Below are 19877 nucleotides of genomic sequence, written 5' to 3' on the forward strand. Positions count from 1 at the left end.
GGCTTATGCAGTTTCTCTTCATAAAATGTTCTATAGCTGCTTGAAGAAATTAAGTGTAGTTAATCAGAAAGAACATTATGGTTTGACACCTAATTTGAAAGCCCTGTTTTGAAGCAGTGATATATTGCTTATGGCATTACACAGACCAATGAGAACCCAAATAGGAAATCCACTTATGCTCAAAGTAGATCTCCATATTGATGTAAGTTAGGGTGGTATTGTCTTTTTCTGAGACCTAATTCCTAAAAGTATGTATGTTTGCTAAAATATATACTTTATTGTTTAATAGATTTAGTAGTGAAATAGCTTTACAATGAATTGATATAATTATTGCACATTAGAACACAGATCATTGATGGACATTTGGACATATGTAACAAACCTGCACGTTGTGCACATGTACCCTAGAACTTAAAGTATAATAAAAATAAAATAAAATAAAAAAGAACACAGATCAGTGATAAAGTTATTTTACTATGAAACCAAATCAGTTTCATTAATATAAATGGAGATGTGAAGGATGACATTTGAAAGCTTAAAATGTGGCAAAAATTCTCTAAATGATGTTAGTGAAGGTGTTTTCATCTGTATTTATTCTATATTCATCTCTCTTTCAGTGCCACCAGCAATCTCAATGCCTCAGAAATCTTTTAATGCCACGGCAGAGAGAGGAGAAGAAATGACGTTTTCCTGCAGGGCCTCAGGCTCTCCAGAACCCGCCATCTCCTGGTTCAGGTAGGTTATGCACCCCCCTCCCTCTGGCTTGTGTCCATTATCAGGCTTATGGAACAGTATTGGGATCTTAATCATTTTGGTAAAAAGCAAACCATTGCATTTTAGTTTCATTCAAAAAAAATCCTGGTGCTATCTTTGGGGCTTAAGGTGGTTAAACTGCTAAAGAGATCAACAGTGTGACCTCGCTCTAATATTCTGAGTCAAAGGCTGTACCCATTATACTTATTCTGTCTGTAAAAGCAGACTTTTGGAAAAATGGGACCAGGGGCACCTGTGACTTATTCAAACATTTTATTGTCACTACAATGTATCTTGAAATAGATATTCTAGTGTTATTGACACCACTGTCATATGTATACAATATCATATTTTATTAGAATATAATTGTGTATATTTGTATTATACAGAAAATATTGTATTATAGAAAAAAACTGATTTATAGCATTAAAACTCCATGAATTTAATGTGTAATTTTTAAAAATTACCTCATCAAATGAGTAAATCTTTATTCTAAATCTATAATTTGATAGTTTACTTGCTTTTTTTAGAATTTTAAAATACTATTTGATTTTTATTAAGATCAAGAATATTTTTAAAATATTCCATTCTTTTAGATTGTGTCTCAAACTACTAAATTGGAGACAATGAACTTTAAAACTGGACCATCTTGTAAATTTGCATTAGTAATGCAGGTTACTACAGAAGCATTAGGTACAAGTATTTACAGAATCACTTCATAAACCATATAGTGAAAAATAATTTTAAAAGATTAGTAAAATATACATCAGAAGTGCAAAAGTGTCCCTACCAAGGATTAGGTTAATGTTTTAACAGTTCTTTGAAGGACAGTAATTGAAATCCCAAACTAACTTTTATTCTTTTTTGCTTGAGCATGTAATGATACTACCTTCAACTTTCAACCCTTTGTTTATACTGCTTATCATTTTAATATAGGATGTAACAATAAATGAGATGTTTCTTCGAATATTATGTGTTTAGATGTTCTTTTCAGACACTAATTTTCTTGGGACAAACTTGGTATTTTTTAGTAGGATTACACCTTGAATATTAACATATTCACCCCAGATAATCATCATCTGTCTCAGTGACTGCTGATTTACTACTGTGGATCCTTAAAAGTCTGTATCAGACCTAATTGTATCACAGAAAAGCTACTGAATCATTCATTCCAATGAAAAAATGATGTTCTACAATCTTTTTTCCTATGGTTTTGTATTTCCAAAGAGATTTCTTTTTTCTTATTTGAACAGCATTTATTTAACAGATAAAGAAAGTAAAGCACAAAAATAGTATGAGTAGGAAATTGAACAACAAACATGTGCTTGAGATACTCATGTTCCACTTTGGTATGTAGTGGGGAAAAACATCCTAAACTTCAAGCTTATGCCGATCTTAGCTAATGTAATTGATGATTCCACAAACCAATGGTGGGAATAGTAGCTGGTAGGAAAGTACAGGTGAATAAGCCATGTTTTGAAATAATTTTCCAGTCATTTATTAAGGAATGCTACAAAATGTAAACTGTTCTGTGTAAAGGGGCTAGAAGTCTTCCTGCATTCAACATCAAGAAAGGAACGTGTATCTTTATCCTGTGAATTCATCCTGACGTGCACTTCATCATTTCTGAGGCAGAAATACATGGAAACTGGGTGTGTGATTGTTACAGTGTTAGAACATATGCCCTTGAAAAATATGACACCAGGTTTCTGAAGAAAATCTCCTTTACTTCTGAGATTACTTGATCACAGCGATTCCAAGTTTGATAATAATTTCAGATTCCCCACCTATTTATGTTGATGTTAAGTTATGCAGATTCCTCATTAGTCCCATCTTTAGGATAATATTAGAACACTTACCATCAAGTCTTAATAGCAATTGTGAGACTACATGCTTTTAGTTTGGTAAGTTTAGTTGTTTACAGCACAACCCTTTCAAATAACAGCTTACCAATTACTTCTCACCAGAATACCAAGATCCTCCAGCAGATGGGAAGTGTTAGCTGGCTTGGTTTTTCAGAGAGACTTCTTTTCTGCGGAGATTTTTTTTTCTTAAAGTTTTACATTCCTTCAAAATTGTTTTCTTATATTTAATTAGAAATATTATTATATAGACTAGTATAAATCAGATTCAAATAATAATATAATGAGTAATTTAAATCTATATTTTTTCTTCTCCATATCTTCATATGGTATTAGTTTCATCCTTTGGATAGAATGAAATCATAATTTATTGAAAACCTAAATAATTGTTCTAGTCTCTGGATATAAAATGTATACTGGGAGGATGAGAACGTGTGGTTGTAACATTAACGAAGGTAAAATTTGTGTTAGAGGGAAATTCTGACCTTTTATCTGTACATATAGACATGTCATGTTTGTGGAAAAGAAAAAATTCCCGAAAGTATCAGGAAATGTAGGGTAGCAGCCCTGAGAGAAATGTCCAGACTGTTTCACAGAGATAATATTTCCAAGCGAGATAAGTGAAGTCAGTTGTACTAGTCAGCTTGGGCTGCCAAACCCAAACACCACCCACTGGGTAGTTCACACAATAGGAATTCCTTGATCTCTTGACCTCGTGATCCGCCTGTCTTTGCCTCCCAAAGTGCTGGGATTACAGGCGTGAGCCACCGCTAACATGGTGAAACCCCATGCGTGGTGACGGGCACCTGTAGTCCCAGCTACTCTGGAGGCTGAAGCAGGAGAATAGCTTGAACCCGGGAGCCGGAGGTTGCAGTGAGCCGAGTTCGCGCCACTGCACTCCAGCCAGGCAACAGAGCGAGACATTGTCTCCAAAAAAAAAAAAAAAAAAAAAAAAAAAAAAAACCAGAATTTCTTTTCCCATATTTCTGGACGCTAGATGTTTAAGATCAAGGTACCAGCAGGGTGTCCTTCCCTCTGTGTAAAAACTCATGGAGAGAGAGAGTTCTGATTATCTTCCTCCTCTTTCGGAAACACCAATCCTTTTTTGTTTGTTTTTAATAATTTCAACTTTTATCTTAGATTCGCAGGTTTGTTACATGAGTATAATTTATAGAAACTGAAAGTAGATAAGTGGTTGCCTGGGAATGGATATGAGAGTAGAGATTAACTGTGAATGGGTATAAGAGATCTCTTGTGGTGATGGTTGAACCACTCAATACAGTTACTAAAACTTCAGCCAACCAAACAAAAAACACCAGTTTTATGGGATTAAAGCCTCACTCTTATACCCTCATTTAAACCTAATGTCCTCTATGGAGGCCTTATTTTCAAATACAGTCATTCTGGGGGTTAGGACACCAACATATGAATTTGATGGTTGGGGAAACACAATTTAGTTCATAACATCAATAAAGAAGGTAATTAAAGACCATAACAGGGGAATTATAAAACATGTTCACAAAGAGAATCAAAAACACTTAGTGACATGTAAATCAAAGAGGGAGTAAAAGCAGTGACTCTAAAGGTTCCTCCCCTCATTTTCATTCAAATGGTGCTTCTATATTGACAATACAATATGGATTTTTATTGTTAGCCCATTAATTTCGTAAATTTAATTTATTTTAAAATATTCCATTTAAACCCCACTTAATCATGATATACAGGCATGCCCGGCATAATGACCTATCAATGACACACCTCATATGTGGTGGTGGTTCCATAAGATGGAATAATGGAGCTGAAAATGTCCTATTGTCTATTGACATCACAGCTATCATAAAATCATAGCTCAACATATTACTCATGAGTTGGTGGTTACGCTGGTGTAAACAAACCTATATATAAAAGCATATACATATTTTGTACACTACATAATACTTGATAAATATGTTACTGGTTTATATATTTACTATAGTGTACTTTTAATCATTATTTTAGAGTGTACTCCTTCTACTTATAAAAAAGAGAAGTTAACTGTAAAACAGCCTCAGGCAGTTTCTTTAGATAATATTCCAGAAGAAAGGATTGTTATCCTAGGAGATGACAGCTCCATGCCTGTTATTGCCTCAAAAGACCTCGTAGTGGGATGAGATGTGGAGGTGGAAGACATTGATATTGATGATCCTGACCCTGAGTCGGCCGAGGCTAATATGGGTGTCTTCCTTTTTTAAAAAAAATTTAGTGATAAAAACTTAAACAAGAAAAAATATATATCCTTATAAAATAAACAATAAAGAAAATATTTTGTACAGCTATACAATGTGTTTGTACTTCAAGCTGTTATTAAAAAAGAGTCAAAAGTTTAAAATTTTTAAGAGTATATAAAGTAAAAAAGCTAAGGTGAATTTATTATTGAAGAAAGAAAATGTTTAGTGTCGCTTAAGTATACAGTGTTTATAAAGTCTAGAGTACTATACAGTAATGTCCCAGGCCTTCACAGTCACTCACCACTTATTCACTGAGTCACCCAGAAGAACTTCTAGTCCTGGAAGCTCCATTTACAACAGTAAATGTCCTATATATGTATAGCATTAATTTTTTTTTTTTTTTTGAGACAGTCTCACTCTGTCACCCAGGCTGGAGTGCAGTGGTGCAATCTCGGCTCACTGCAACTTATGCCTCCTGGATTCAAGTGATTCTTCTGCCTCAGCCTCCTGAGTAGCTGGGACTACAGGCACGTGCCACCATGCCCGGCTAATTTTTGTATTTTTAGTAGAGATGGATTTCACCATGTTGGTGAGGCTGGTCTCACACTCCTTGTGATTAGCCCGCCTCGGCCTCCGAAAGTGCTAGGATTACAGGTGTGAACCACCGCACCTAGCAAAAAAACTTTTATATCGTATTTTTTACTGTACCTTTTCTATGTTTTGATATGTTTAGATACACAGATATTTACTATTATGTTACAATCGCTTCCAATATTCAATATAGTAACATGCCATACAAGTTTGCAGCCTAGGAGAAATAGGCCATACCATATAGTTTAGGTGTGTAATAGGCTATATACCATCTTGGTTTGTGTAAGTACACTCTATGATGTAAACAGAGCTACAAAATTGACTAGGGACATATTTCTTAGAACATACCCTTGTGATTAGGCAATGCGTGACTGCATTATCCTTTTTATGCATTGCTGGAATCAATGTGTCAATACTTTGTTAAGAATTTTTTATATTCATGGTTATGAGAAGTATTGTTCCATCATTTTCTTGTTCTTGACTTGTTAGGGGTCAGGGCATTACTAGTCTCAGAGAATGAGTAGTGAAGTATTTCTTCCTCTTCTGTTTTCCAATATAACTTTTACATAAATGTTTATTATTTCTTACTTAAATGTCTGGAAAAATTCCCAGTGAAACCATCTGTCTCATGATTTTTCTTAAGTTCACATTTAAGTACAAATTCAATAATATTTTCATAGAAATAGGGCTATTCAGGTAATTTTCTTTAGTGAGCGCAATTCCAGGAATTTGTCCATTTCTTTTAAATGATATTTACTGGCATTAAGTCATTGATAGTATCCCTTTGTTATACTTCAATTTGCATGTTTTCTGTAGTATTCTCCCCTCTCTCATCTTGATAACCTCATAACTGGTTATTTGTTCTACTGTCTTTTTTATCCTGATTATTCTAGATGTAGGTTTATGCACATACTAATGTCAGTGAATCTGCTTTTGGCTTCAATTATTTCTTTTTTGTTTCCTATTCTCTCATTAATTTCTGGTTTTATTTTTATTATTATTTTCCTCCTGTTTACTTTGTCTTTAATTTTCTCTTCCATTTTTGATTGCTTAAGGTGGACTCGTGTCATTGATTCTAATCATTTATTCTTTCTAATACAAGCATCTGTTTTTCCTCTCTAAATATGGCTGTAATTGCACCCTGCTAATTTTGATATGTCATATTTCCACTTTGGAGGGGTTTAAATGTTTTTTTTTAATTCTCGTGTTATTTTTAATACTATTCATTTAGAAGTATGCTGATTTGTTTCTAAGTATTTGGGTATATTTCATAAATATTACTGCTGTTGATTTTTAACTAAATTCTATACTTATCAGGAAATAGACTTTTTAATGGTTTCAATTTATTTAACTTTATTGAGTCTTAAATTATAGTATGTGTATTCCACTATTATTGATGGAGAAATCCCTAATATTAAATAGATCAACTCCCTTGATAGTATTGTGGAAGTCTTCTATATTTTTTTGTAATGATTTTTCTCCAACTTTATTTTTAAATGTGTCTATTTTTATATTCAGTTCTCTCTGTTTTACTTCATATTTTTGAAGCTCTAGTATTATATGTTTAAACATTTATTCACGTAGATCAGTACTATGAAAATTATTATTTAAGGGCTTTGTTTAAGGATGGAAAAAAATGATACCATATAGAACTTTGTTTCAGTCTTTTTCTGTTTTTCATTTTACTATGTCTTCAAGTGAACTAAGTTACCTCACTATGTCTTCAAGTTTACTAATCTTTTCTACTGTAATATCTAATGTTTTTAATCCCATCAGAGTATTTCTCATCATTTTATTTTTCTTCTCTGAGAGTTTCAAGGAGATGTTTTGTATGTCCTCCATGCCTCTCTTACCATTCTCATGTTTTACTTCCCTGAAAATATTGGAATATATTTCTAATAGTTGTTTTAATAGGCATCTACTCACCTACCCTCTGTATCATACCTATATTTTGTAACTGTTTGATTTTTCTCCCTCTTGTTTTATTTATTTTTTGGAGACAGATTCTCGCTCTGCCACCTGGGCAGGAGTGCAGTGGCACTCACTGCAACCTCCAACTCTCGGGCTCAAGTGATCTTCCTGATTCAGCATCCCCAGTAGCTGGAACTATAGACATGCGCCACAATGCCCCATTAACTTTTTATTACTATTTAGAGGAGTGGTTTCAGTGTGTTGCCAGAGTTGAACTTCAAATCCTGGCTTCAAGAAATCCTCCTGCCTCGGCCTCCCAAAGTGCTGGGGATACAGGCATGAGCCACTGTGTCTGGTGATTTTTCTCCTTCCTCTGAGTCATATTTTCATGTTTATTTACTATCCTGGTTTTTTATATATATATATATATTTTTTTTTTTTTGAGACAGAATCTCACTCTGTCACTCAGGCTGGAGAGTGCAGTGGTGCGATCTTGGCCCACTGCAACCTCTACCTCCCTGGTTCAGGCAATTCTCCTGCCTCAGCCTTCAAGTAGCTGGGAACACAGGCACGTGCCAACACATGGCTAATTTTTGTATCTTTAGTAGAGATGGGGTTTTGTTATGTTGGCCAGGCTGGTCTTGAACTCCTGACCTCAGGTGATCCACCTGCCTTGGCATCCCAAAGTGCTGGGATTACAGGTGTGAGCCACCACATCTGGCCTTATCCTGGGAATTTTTGTTTATTTATTTATTTTTGAGACAAAGTCTAGCCCTGTCATCCAGGCTGGAGTGCAGTGGTGTCATCTTGGCTCACTGCAATCTCCACGTCCCGGATTCAAGTGATTGTCTTGCTTCAACCTCCCAAGTAGCTGTGACTACAGGGGCCCACCACCACGCCCAGCTAATTATTTTGTACTTTTTGTAGAAACCGGGTTTCACCATATTGGCCAGGCTGGTCTGTAACTCCTGACCTTGTGATCTGCCTGCCTCAGCCTCCCAAAGTGATAGGATTACAGGTGTGAGCCACCATGCCCAGCGAGGAATTTTTAATTGGCTTCCAGACATTCAGAATTTTGTGTTTTGGGGTGCTGAATATTTTTGTATTATTTTACTTTGTTTTATAGATGCAGTTAAGTGACTTGGAAAAAGTTTTATTTGAGGGAGTGCTTCCATTTAGTCTCTTTTAGGTGGATCCAAACCACCTTCAGTCTAGGGTTAATCTGGTTCCATTACTGATGCAATATTATTCTAAGGACGTGACTTAAGTCCTGTGTTTTAGGATATCTTTTTACTCTGGATGGTTGAGTTGCAGATTATTCCTGGTGCTGTGTGAGCTTCTGGAATTATTGTACTTTATATTTTCTAATGGTTCTTTCCCTCATCTCAGAAGGCCTTACTGGTATACACTTATTGATCAATACTCTGTTAAAGATTTGTTGGGAACCCTCTGCAGATATCTATAGCTCTGTTGCCTGTGCAGCTCTCTTCTCTCACATTATCTAACCTGCACCTTCTAGTCGCTTTGACCTCTCCCTACTGCACACTCTGTCTTCCAACCCAGATACATTGCCTGACTCTGTTCGTGTTCTCTGCCTCCCCCAGCTGCAGCCTGAAAACTCTCTTCAGGCAGTCAGCGATGGAGGTACTCATATGCCACTGTCATATGCAACCAGTTGGCTAATGTTTGAAAACTATTGTTTTATATGTACAGCCAGTGTTTTTGTTGTTTAGATTGGGAGCATACAGTTTATGTTACTACAATATTGTGCAAAATGAAATTATCATTCAGTTCTTTAGTGTTTACATTAATTCTGTAATCCTGACCCCTATATATTTGTACCTGAAAAATATTTTTGTACCTGAAAAAGGGGGCACTTAGAGAAGTGGTTTGAGTTTCAAAGAATGGGCTTAATGCATGTGTCAGAATCCCTTGGAGTGATTTTTAGACATTGTCATTTCACAGACATGGATTGTGAATAGCAATAGGAGCATTTCTATCTGACTTTATTGGGAGGGAGTAATAAGGTATTTATTGGGAGGGAGTAATAAAGTATTAGTAATATTCCCTTATTTATGATGGCTTAATTATATTTCCTATTGAGCATTTAAAGTGAATGTAATCTGTACACACGTATGTTCTCTAAATATGTTCAAGTTTTGCCCCTCTACTTCAAAGGCCAAATCAAGGATTTTTATTTTCTCATGAAAATTCCCAGAGTAGTACAGCCATCTTCCTTGTCATATCTCCCATTATAACAGATCACCTCCCGCTCAAAGAAGTTGTAAGTCCACTAATGAAATATGCATTAACCTCTATTAATGCCAACCAGATTATGGATTCCTCATGATGGCTGGCAACTAATTTGCTATACATCAAACATTTAGCACAATGTTTTATATGAAGTAAGGAGATATCCCTCTTTGTTAGAATATTGGAACTTAACCCTCTGCTTTTATTAATGGGTGAGCCTATCTTTTTTATTTGTGAATTGAGGAGTGGAGATATACATATACTGTAGTTCTCTGATTTTGAATGAGTAAACAGAGAGAAAATGCACATTTATGGGCTAATTGTGAGTGCTGAAACCTCTGCCGTGCTATTATTATTATTAGGAAACAAATGAATAATTTTCATTGAAGATATTGAGAAATATATTGTATCACTAATTATGATGAAAGCCCTATCTACATATTAAATTCTAGACAAAAACTCTGAAATGTCATTTTTATACCTGTTGTAAAGATTGCATTAGTAATAATATCAAAAATATATATAAAAGATACTATGTATGCATTTATTATTATTATTATTTTTATTTTTGGACACAGTCTCACTCTGTGGCCCACACTGGAGTGTAGTGGTATGATCTCAGCTCACTGCAACCTGCCTCAGCATCCCTCCAGAGTAGCTGGGATTACAGGTGCCTGCTACCACGCCTGGCTAATCTTTGTATTTTTAGTAGAGATGGAGTTTCACTATGTTGGCCAGGCTGGTCTCGAACTCCTAACCTCAAGTGATCCACCCGCCTCTGCCTCCCAAGGTGCTGGGATTACAGGCGTAAGCCACCACACCCGACCCATTTGTTATTATTTTATGAATCCTAACTTTGCAATCTTCCACTCCTCTTAAGAAATGTTGTGTACTTCATGGTACATTTAGAGATGTCATGAGAAACTGGAACAATAAATTCTATTGAGCATGGACATATAAAGATTATGTTCATATATGTGTTAGTGGTTTCTGGAAAGTAGAACCAGAATTCACTGGAAGGAACTGTTTAGTGTATCAGAGAAATGTTTGATTTTATTTTAGAAAATAGTTTTATTAATATTTATAGAGATTTTTTTAAATTTAAACTTGTATGGACAAGCAAATCTCTCCACCCCAATGGACAAATTCCAGAACTTTCCATTAGTGGTTTTAAAATCAATTCAGTCATCCAAAATACTATTATAAGAAAAATACAGGAGGAGATGCAAAGAAGAGAAAAGAGGAAAAAAGACGAATAAAATGAAAGTGAGGAGAATACACAATATAAAACGATTTCACAAATAATGAGGGAAATCATAGAAATATTTCAGATTTTAATATATTGAAAATATTTCTTACTGTAGATTATAGTACAAATGTTTGAAAGCCATGGTTTTAAAGGACAACATAGACTAGAATGGAGCAGAATGAGATGTATTTCAGTAGAGAAAAAAACCTTAAAATATTGATAATTATTTGGGACTAAGAGGAAACAGAAAAACAATTTATTTTCCTCATTAAAGAATAAAATTATCATATTCAAAATAGTTTCTAAATTAATTGTGTTTTCATGTAATTCTCTCATCTTACTATTTTATTGGTAGTACTTATATGCAATATACATTTATGATGTATTTACGTTGTATTTACTTTGAAGCTTCTTTGAAGAAATTTTCTACATAAATTATTTTAAATGTGTCCCAGGAAGGGAGTAAATAAATATTTATAATAAATATGTATTGTCTCACCAACATTTAATTGTGTATGGTATTAAAAACAGCCAACAAAATGTGGTTTTTTTTGCCAATAATCAAAGTACAAATTGAACTGATATGCTTTTTGCCTGGTAACTGTCAAGATTTTGACATAGCTCAAATGTTATTCTTGTGTCTACATTCAAAAACAATTTCAAGTATAATTTTATTGTTTATTCATTAAGTTCTGAGGCTACTAAAAATATACTTTTGATTGGAATATAGCCGTGTCTTTCAATGATGATAGCCATATAGTCATCAATGCCTATAGATAAAAAAGTTGATTATAATCTCCTAAATTATAAAGTCAGATTTGTGAGGATGAACCTCTTTTTTCTTCTTTAGGAATGGCAAGCTCATTGAAGAAAATGAAAAGTACATATTGAAAGGGAGCAATACAGAACTCACTGTCAGGAACATAATCAATAGTGATGGTGGTCCTTATGTCTGCAGGGCCACAAATAAGGCAGGAGAAGATGAAAAGCAAGCTTTCCTCCAAGTCTTTGGTAAGTATTATAGCATAGTGGTTACAACTGTTGTGTCTATTGGAAGATCAGAGTCAAATTCTAATCATTTGAACTATTTAAACTTTCCGTATTAAATCTGTTTCCTCTTCTTTGTAGTATGTTTTTAAATTTCAGCTTCCAGATAGAATTATTTGAAGAGTAACATAAAATTACACATGCAAATTTTTGTAAGTCATTGATATGCTTACAGAAGCTGGAAAAAATTAATTTAAATTACACCTAGTGGGGTTTGTCATCTGTATCTGTAAGGGTGGATCTCTGTAAGTCTCTAAATGACACATGATAGGATCAGTTTTACTTACAATATATTTCAAAAGGGCACATTTTTAAGGCTACAATTTAAAAACATTGACATGTAACTATACTTAAATATTTGCTTTCATTTAACTAAATGAAAATATAAGATAAATATCTTCCGTATTTACCAAGAGCCATATTATCTTATTTGGGTAACGTACAGACATAGAAAACCAGTACTTTACAAAAATATAATGATGTAGCTTCAATTATGTTTACAAGAAGAAAGACAGTGATGGCAGTAGGTGCTTCTAATAGAATTTTTCCCTTTAATTAGTGTAACACTAAAAAATATATGCCCTATTAACATTTAATATGTTTTCTCCAACTTTAAAAACACTGTTACTGAAATGCTTTCACAACAAAAAGAGGGAAAAGGAAGGAAGGAGAAATCTGTTAGAATAAGAAGGACCGGGGCCTGTTGTGGGGTAGGGGGAGGGGGAAGGGATAGCATTTGGAGATATACCTAATGTTAAATGACGAGTTACTGGGTGCAGCACACCAACATGGCACATGTATACATATGTAACTAACCTGCACGTTGTGCACATGTACCCTAAAAAAGTATAATAATAAAAAAAAGAAGGACCAGTGTTTGCAGTTGACAGGTGCAGAGTGCCCCTTACACTGACCATGAGATGAATGGTAATCCCTGCATAGACACGCCCTCTGCGGACTGGCCCTGTAGTCACTGCTGGAAGCATTTTCTGAGCTAGAGAGATATTTATAAAGCTTATTTTCAAGTGGAGTGACAAGGAGACTAAACAGCTATACCAAAATGTATTAAAATAAAAAATACAATTTTAAAAGTAGAGATGTTTTGAGAGTGAAACTGGATAAATCAGGAAGCATTGAATAAAGAGAAGTATTGTTTTGGATAGCATAGTGTTGGAAAGTTATTCCGAAGGATAATGTTTAGGTGAGGTTTACACAAAAATCTAATGATCAAAAGTGGGCCAAGCTAAGAATGTGGAGAAGATTGTTCACTTACAGGGAAAAGTAAATATACTTAACATTTTTAGAAATTATAGAAAGTCCCTAACTTGTTCTAGCAGTGTTCCCCACTTGAAAATGTTTCTTTTCTATAAAACCTACAAAATTAAATAAGTATGACTCAGTATAAAAATAATCATATTAGAAATAGTATTGTGTGAGATTATTCCAAAGGATAGATGGTCTTAATCTGCCTCAGTGTACTCACCTGAAATAGTATTTACATCCTTTTTATCAGGATTGCAGTGAAAAAGAAAAAAGAGATTTTTTACATTTCTGATATTTTCATCCTTTCAAGTAGAACATAATACATGAAAATTTTACATGTTATATTATTGTTGTAGTCTCTTTTGTGTAGTAACAGTCAACAAACTTTTGTTGCTCCTGACACAAAATTGTATGCATATAACTAAATCTATTAAAGTTAATGAAATAAAGAGTGAATTGTTAAAAATTCTGTATGCTGTTTTTCTGATACCAAGAATGTTATTTTCTGAGCTTAAGAACAACTTATTTGTGTTTCTTTGTTAAATGTATTAAAATATAGAAGAAGTAACTCACACTGAAATAATGAGTACTTGATTGTATCCATTTTATATCTAAACAAAAATTTTTGAAATACAGATAACACAGATTTCAAAAAATAAAGCTCTCTGGAACTATGTAAGTTTATGGAGGGACATATTTTAATATTAAGATAATTAAAATTAGTAGACATAATGCTTTTCTTTTTATACAATTTATGATTAAAATTAGTTATGTTGTCTAATGTATTGTTAAGTAAACTGATGTCAAAATAAATCAAGTGGAATAATATATATAAGTAACATGTAAATATATTAGTAAATGTTTCAAAATTTTATATGATTCTACTTGTGGCATTTTCAGTATATATCATCATTTACTTCTTTGGTGAAATTGTTAAAGCTTAAGAGAGAATTAAACAATTGTGTGTGCATGTGTCTGTATAAATATATTCATGTGTATGTATGCGTGCGTATATACATATATGTGCACACATATGCACACATATACATGTGCCTTTAAAGGAAGAAATTTTGATTTTGTGGCTTTAAGATAGGAAAATAAATAATGATATGGCTTTTAAATTGGCAAAATTTTGAAACAAATTATAATTTGGATGTTGGTTTCTAAGCCACCTCAAGTTATTTTGTATAATGATAACAGATGAGTTTTATTTCCTACATTTTTTTTCCTGTACTATTCAACTGTTCTGGCACATCTGTAAAGCAAAGCAGGCCACTGTAATTCTACAAAGCTAATAACATCATGCTATACTACAGTAGACTTAAATACCCATCATGACTTTTGTCTGAGAAATAATATTTTCCTCCAATACCGATTGAGTAATATATATATTCTTTACAGTACAGCCTCACATAATACAGCTTAAAAATGAAACTACATATGAGAATGGTCAAGTCACACTCGTATGTGATGCGGAAGGGGAGCCTATTCCAGAAATCACATGGAAAAGAGCTGTGGATGGCTTCACGTTCACTGAAGGCGATAAGGTAACCGCATCTCAATATGTAATGGTTTCCATTACCATGCAATTTCAGTATTTTCAATATCATTAAATCTCAAATTAGTCTCCAATTTACCAAGTAACTTGCAGGATCAAATAAATGGTTTGACTTTTAAAAAGGTAACTAACACAGTGTCAGCTTTACAACTTTGGCGGGAGGGAGAATGTCAGTGTGAAATATTTAAAGATGTTCTTTATTAAGTCACAAACGTTTAGGCTATTGGTATTACTCACATTGCTTAACTAGACTTTTGTTATACGTTGAATCTGTAAAGTATGTTATTGCAATTTTAACCCCTGCTGTGTGAGTATCTGGTCTTTGCAAATTCAATGACCATGAGAAAAGTGCTAGGACAAATAATATTGCCATTTTAAAAACAGGAATAAAGATTTACAAACCAGTACATTTGACTTTAAACCTCAGCAATTTCAGTTTATTAAAGAAATGATTGTGTATTTAGAAAACACTGTGGTGAGTGATGAGCATTGGGATTTGCGAAGAAGATTTACTTCAAATTAATTTAATGCGTTTTCTACTTAGACAGGTGTCAACAAACTACAGTCCATAAGGCAAATTTGGCCTCCAGCCTGTTTTGGAGGCCAATAAATAAAGTTTTATTGAAACTAAAGCAAAAAAGTAATTTAAATTCAAAAAAGTCTGGCTGTCATTCAATGCTTTACCCTTTAGAAATTGTCTTTCTGCAGTAGAAGTGTAGGTTCTGCTTTCATATAATTTAGAATCTAATGTAGAGAAATAAGTACAAACAAATTACTGCGTTGTGATGACTTTTAACCAGAATGCATTCAACTTAGAAATTAATGAAACATTGCTATATGTTTCACTATACTTCATGGATTTTAATTACTATTATATTTCACAACTATTCATATGAATTTCAAATACAAACAAAAGAGAAAGGAAAAGATGGTGAAATATTGAAATGATAGAACTGGCAATTTCACATAACTGAAGATTATAAAATTAGGCTATTACATTGCTTTTCTCTACTCAGTGTTAAAGAGAAACCTCCTTTAAACTTTTTTCATTATTAACTTTATTTAGGTAAAGAGTCCAATTTCTAAAGTATTCATACACCTCAATATAACTTTGATTTATTAACATCGATAGTAAAAAAAAAAAAGAGGAAAAGAAATGTTTGTCCATAGTACACTTTACATCAGCCCATCCCATCATGTTATATTTAACAACATGCTAAACCCATAAATTCACCAAAAAAGTAATTTCTCTGGTCAATTTATTACTTTCCTTTTGAAAGACTGTGTTATCATATATGTTACCCTTTTTTGTTTCATTTTCTCCTCATAATGGCATTTTAAGAGATTATTTGATAATTGTACTATTTTGATATACTTATTTTATATGTTCTAGTTGAAAATGAAATTTATAAAATATGAATGACAGTCATAATCTTCTGCAACCCAGATAAAAGTTATAGTTTGCTTTAATATATTTTTAACAGAAAATAATGTATGTTGCTATGACACAGTTGCCAAATCTGAAAAGAATTAAATTTATGTGAAATTAAAAAAATACAATCAGATATCCGAAACCATAGAGGATTGTTTTTGTTTCAATTTTGCACATTTATTTAGATTAGATCACTCAAAAGTATTTACTTTCATGCCCTTAGACTTTATCATACCTTCATATTTCTAATGCTGTTTTCTAATTATTTTTCAGCTTACTGTAAAATTCTTAAAAGTTATCTACTCAAAGATAGTTTTTACTCTGCATTTAATGAATGTTACCTTATATATTATGCAGAGAATGAAAGATAAATTATACTCAGTTATTTTATTAATAAAATGTCATCAAGTAACAAGAAAGCTGTTATATTTTATTCTTGGATCTATGCCCCAGGCCACCCCAAACTACACACAGATATTTATTCTGTAGTAACTGTGAAAAATAATCTTAAAGCTTTTGTTTCCCGAGGAAAATATTAAAAAACACATCTTGTTTTAAGAAAATCTGACTTGGTTTCTTTGCAAAAAACAATATAGAAACTCAAATATGCTTTTCTGTACAAGTTTAATCCAGTCAATAAAGAAATTAAGTCTATTGTATTTCTATTATATTTCTCCAAATGTATTTTAAGATCCTCGACTTATTTTTCTATACTCCAGTATGCTTCTTTTCCCCTATATTTCGAGTTTCTTGAATGGCATAATTCACAAATCAAATGGTTGAGCTGAACTTTGAAGTAAAGTAAATCTAGTTTTGAATCTCAGCTCTGCCGTTTATGATGCCTCGGCATGATAAAATTGAGTTCAAAGAGTCCAAATAACATTACCATTGTTATTTGAACTCTTTTTAATATGAATTTTTAATATGAATTTTTTTCATCTTTAAAATGTTGATATTTACCCTCTTGCTATAAGGAAGATGAGTACATTACAAATGCATATCAATGTTTATCATATTATAAATATCCAATAAACTTTACTTTTTACCTTGCCATATTACAAATTTACAATACAAATTTACAAATTTTACTTTGTCATATTACAAATTTACAGTATGGCCTCACATAATACAGCTTAAAAATGAAACTACATATGAGAATGGTCAAGTCACGCTTGAAGCATAGTTTATCTTGTTGCCTCCGTAAAGTATGACACCTAAGGTTTGATTGAACTTTAATGAGATCATATTATTCCTATCATGGAAAGTAGCATGGGATTGTACTTTCCATAAGAATCACATGGGAAGACTATCAAAGTGCAGATTCTAGATTCCCACTTCTTGAAGTTGATTTAGTATGTGTAGCCCAGGGTATAGGAATGCATATTAAATAAACTCATCAGTTAGTGTCATATTGTTAGTCTTCAAGCCATATTTTGGGAAACAACTTCAAGTAAGGATGAAATTTAACAGCTAATATTTTCAACAGAAAAATGATCTTAACCAATTAGTTGACACCTGATGGGGGCTTGGGAAGTATAAAACAAAACTAAACTAAACAAAATTTCCGTTATGCATATATCAGTCAAATTTTGATGAAACTAAAATATATAGGTCAAAAATAGTGAAATATCATAAATGTCGTGTAGTAAAAACTAATAATTTCATCCAACAACATGGCAATGTATTTAGCAAATATGTTCATCCTTTTAGATTTTTCAAAGAGGAGGGTCTCAATTAACAATATTCTTTTTTTTTTTTTTTGTCTAAGTTCTCAACCACCAGATAAGACAAAAAATATGGGGATAAAATACCATGTGACTTAAATGTATAGATAAGTGAATGCTCTTATACTGAGCTGAATAATTAGATAAACATACTCAACACAGCCAGAGGTAGCATGAGACTTACAGCCCTCCCCTGTGTGAGAAGACATGCTAAGATAACCTTGACTGAGGGGGACGATGGTGAACCCATGTTCTCTTTGGAGCGGTACTTTCTGAAAAGAAAAAAAGGAGTGGTTAGGAAGTGTATTTAATTTTTTGTGCCCCTGTAGTTACCAATCAGATATCTCTTCACTTCCCATGGGAGAAAAAGTAATGGACTTGAAAAGTCCAACTGTGGTATGTTAGAAGACCTTCCTCCCCATGGAATAAATGATTAAGAGTTCATGAGTAGCATTCACTGCCCAACTAACAATATGCTAATAACATTTAAATCACCATATACATAACTATCTCAATTTATCTTCTGGTATTATTACTGCATAGTAAATGACCCCATAATATAATGGCACAAACCAATAATTTTCTCTCACTTCTGATTTTGTGGATCAGAAGTTTGAGTAAGGCTTGGCCAAATGGGTACCAATTGGAATCTCTAATGTGCTTGTATCAGATGTTGCTACTAATGTTGCTTGTAGTTGTAGTTATGAGGAGGTTCAACTTTGCTGAGAAGCCAACATGGCTCACTTAAGTGGCTGGCATTCAGTCTTGACTGTGGGCTGCAAGCTCAGGTGGAGCTGTTTTTGGAACACCTGTATGAAGCCTCTCCAGTATGGCTATCTCAGAGCAGTCTGCTCTCTCTTGTGGCAGCAGGCTTTCTCCACAGAGAACATTTCAAAAGAATCAGGTCAGACAGACACTACCTGGTCTACTTGGAAGTCACACATTTCTCACTTCTGCCACAGTATATTGGTTACAAACAAATTATAAGGTCGCCCAAATCCAACATGAGAGGAATTAGGCACTCTCTCTTGATGGGGAAGGATTCACAATCATATTATAGATGAGTATGTGGGGTGGGAGATATTGTTAAGGCCATCTTTGAAAATGCATCTACAATTTATCTCAAAATATTCCCATGACTTAAGTCCAGTCATTTTCCCAGGCTTGTAGATGAGGAAACTGAGGCTCAGGAAAATTCAAGGGTTTGCACAAGGTCACACAGGGAGTAAGTGGCAGTGGCAGGATTTGAACTGTGGCCTCTCAGTCTGCATAGGGCATGCCCATGCATGGGCTTCAGGATTCTGTTAAAGTGTATGGCTGGCACTCTCATAGGAATTTAAATTATATTTCCGTTTAATCAAATATAATTGAAAAGTCAGAAGAAACTTTGTTTTTAAAACTTGTTTGTAATCTGATATTACTTATTTTAAACTAATTAAAATATAATGTTCGGTAAACACCAAAACTATTTACTGGTTTTTGTTAAAATACATATATGTAAAAAATTACTTCGTACAATGGGTGCTACCAAAATGTTTGAAAGCCCATGCCATATAAAACAATCTAGAGGTGTGGGAGGGGAGCAAAATGGCAGAATAGAAGCCTCCACCAATTGTCTCCCCAACCCTGCAAGGACACCAAGTTAACAACTATCTATACACACACACACACCCACACACACACACACAGTCTTCATGAGAACCAAAAATCAGGTGAACAGTCGTAGTACTTGGTTTTAACTTCATATTGCCGAAAGAGTCACTGAAGAGGTAGAAAAAAATAGTCGTCCACCACCCTCCACTACAAACCTCCACCACCCTCAGCAGCCTTGACATGATGTAGAGAGCTTCTCTGGGAGCTGGCAGAGAGAGAACATAGCGATTTTGAGGCAGTGAACTCAGTCCTGACCTCTTAGAGCAGAAAGGAAAACAAGACCTAATTCAATTGACACCCACCCACAGAGGGACCATTTAAACCAGCCCTAGCCAGAAAGGAATCACCGATCCCAGTGGTACAAAGTTGAGTGC

The 19877-nt window shown here is 33.7% G+C and overlaps 1 protein-coding gene across 5 annotated transcripts in view; it reads left to right on the forward strand.

Moving 5' to 3' along the window:
• Positions 1-19877, forward strand: part of NCAM2 (neural cell adhesion molecule 2) — a 564569-nt gene that overhangs the window by 346969 nt on the left and 197723 nt on the right. For all 5 annotated transcript variants that reach the window (XM_054468800.2, XM_063659919.1, XM_054468801.2 and 2 more), the window contains exons 6-8: positions 618-735; positions 11677-11837; positions 14538-14683. In XM_054468800.2, the coding sequence (XP_054324775.1) occupies positions 618-735; positions 11677-11837; positions 14538-14683 (425 nt within the window). The remainder of the gene's footprint in view (positions 1-617; positions 736-11676; positions 11838-14537; positions 14684-19877) is intronic.

Source organism: Pongo pygmaeus, chromosome 22, assembly GCF_028885625.2.
Source record: "Pongo pygmaeus isolate AG05252 chromosome 22, NHGRI_mPonPyg2-v2.0_pri, whole genome shotgun sequence".
Lineage (NCBI taxonomy): Eukaryota > Metazoa > Chordata > Mammalia > Primates > Hominidae > Pongo > Pongo pygmaeus.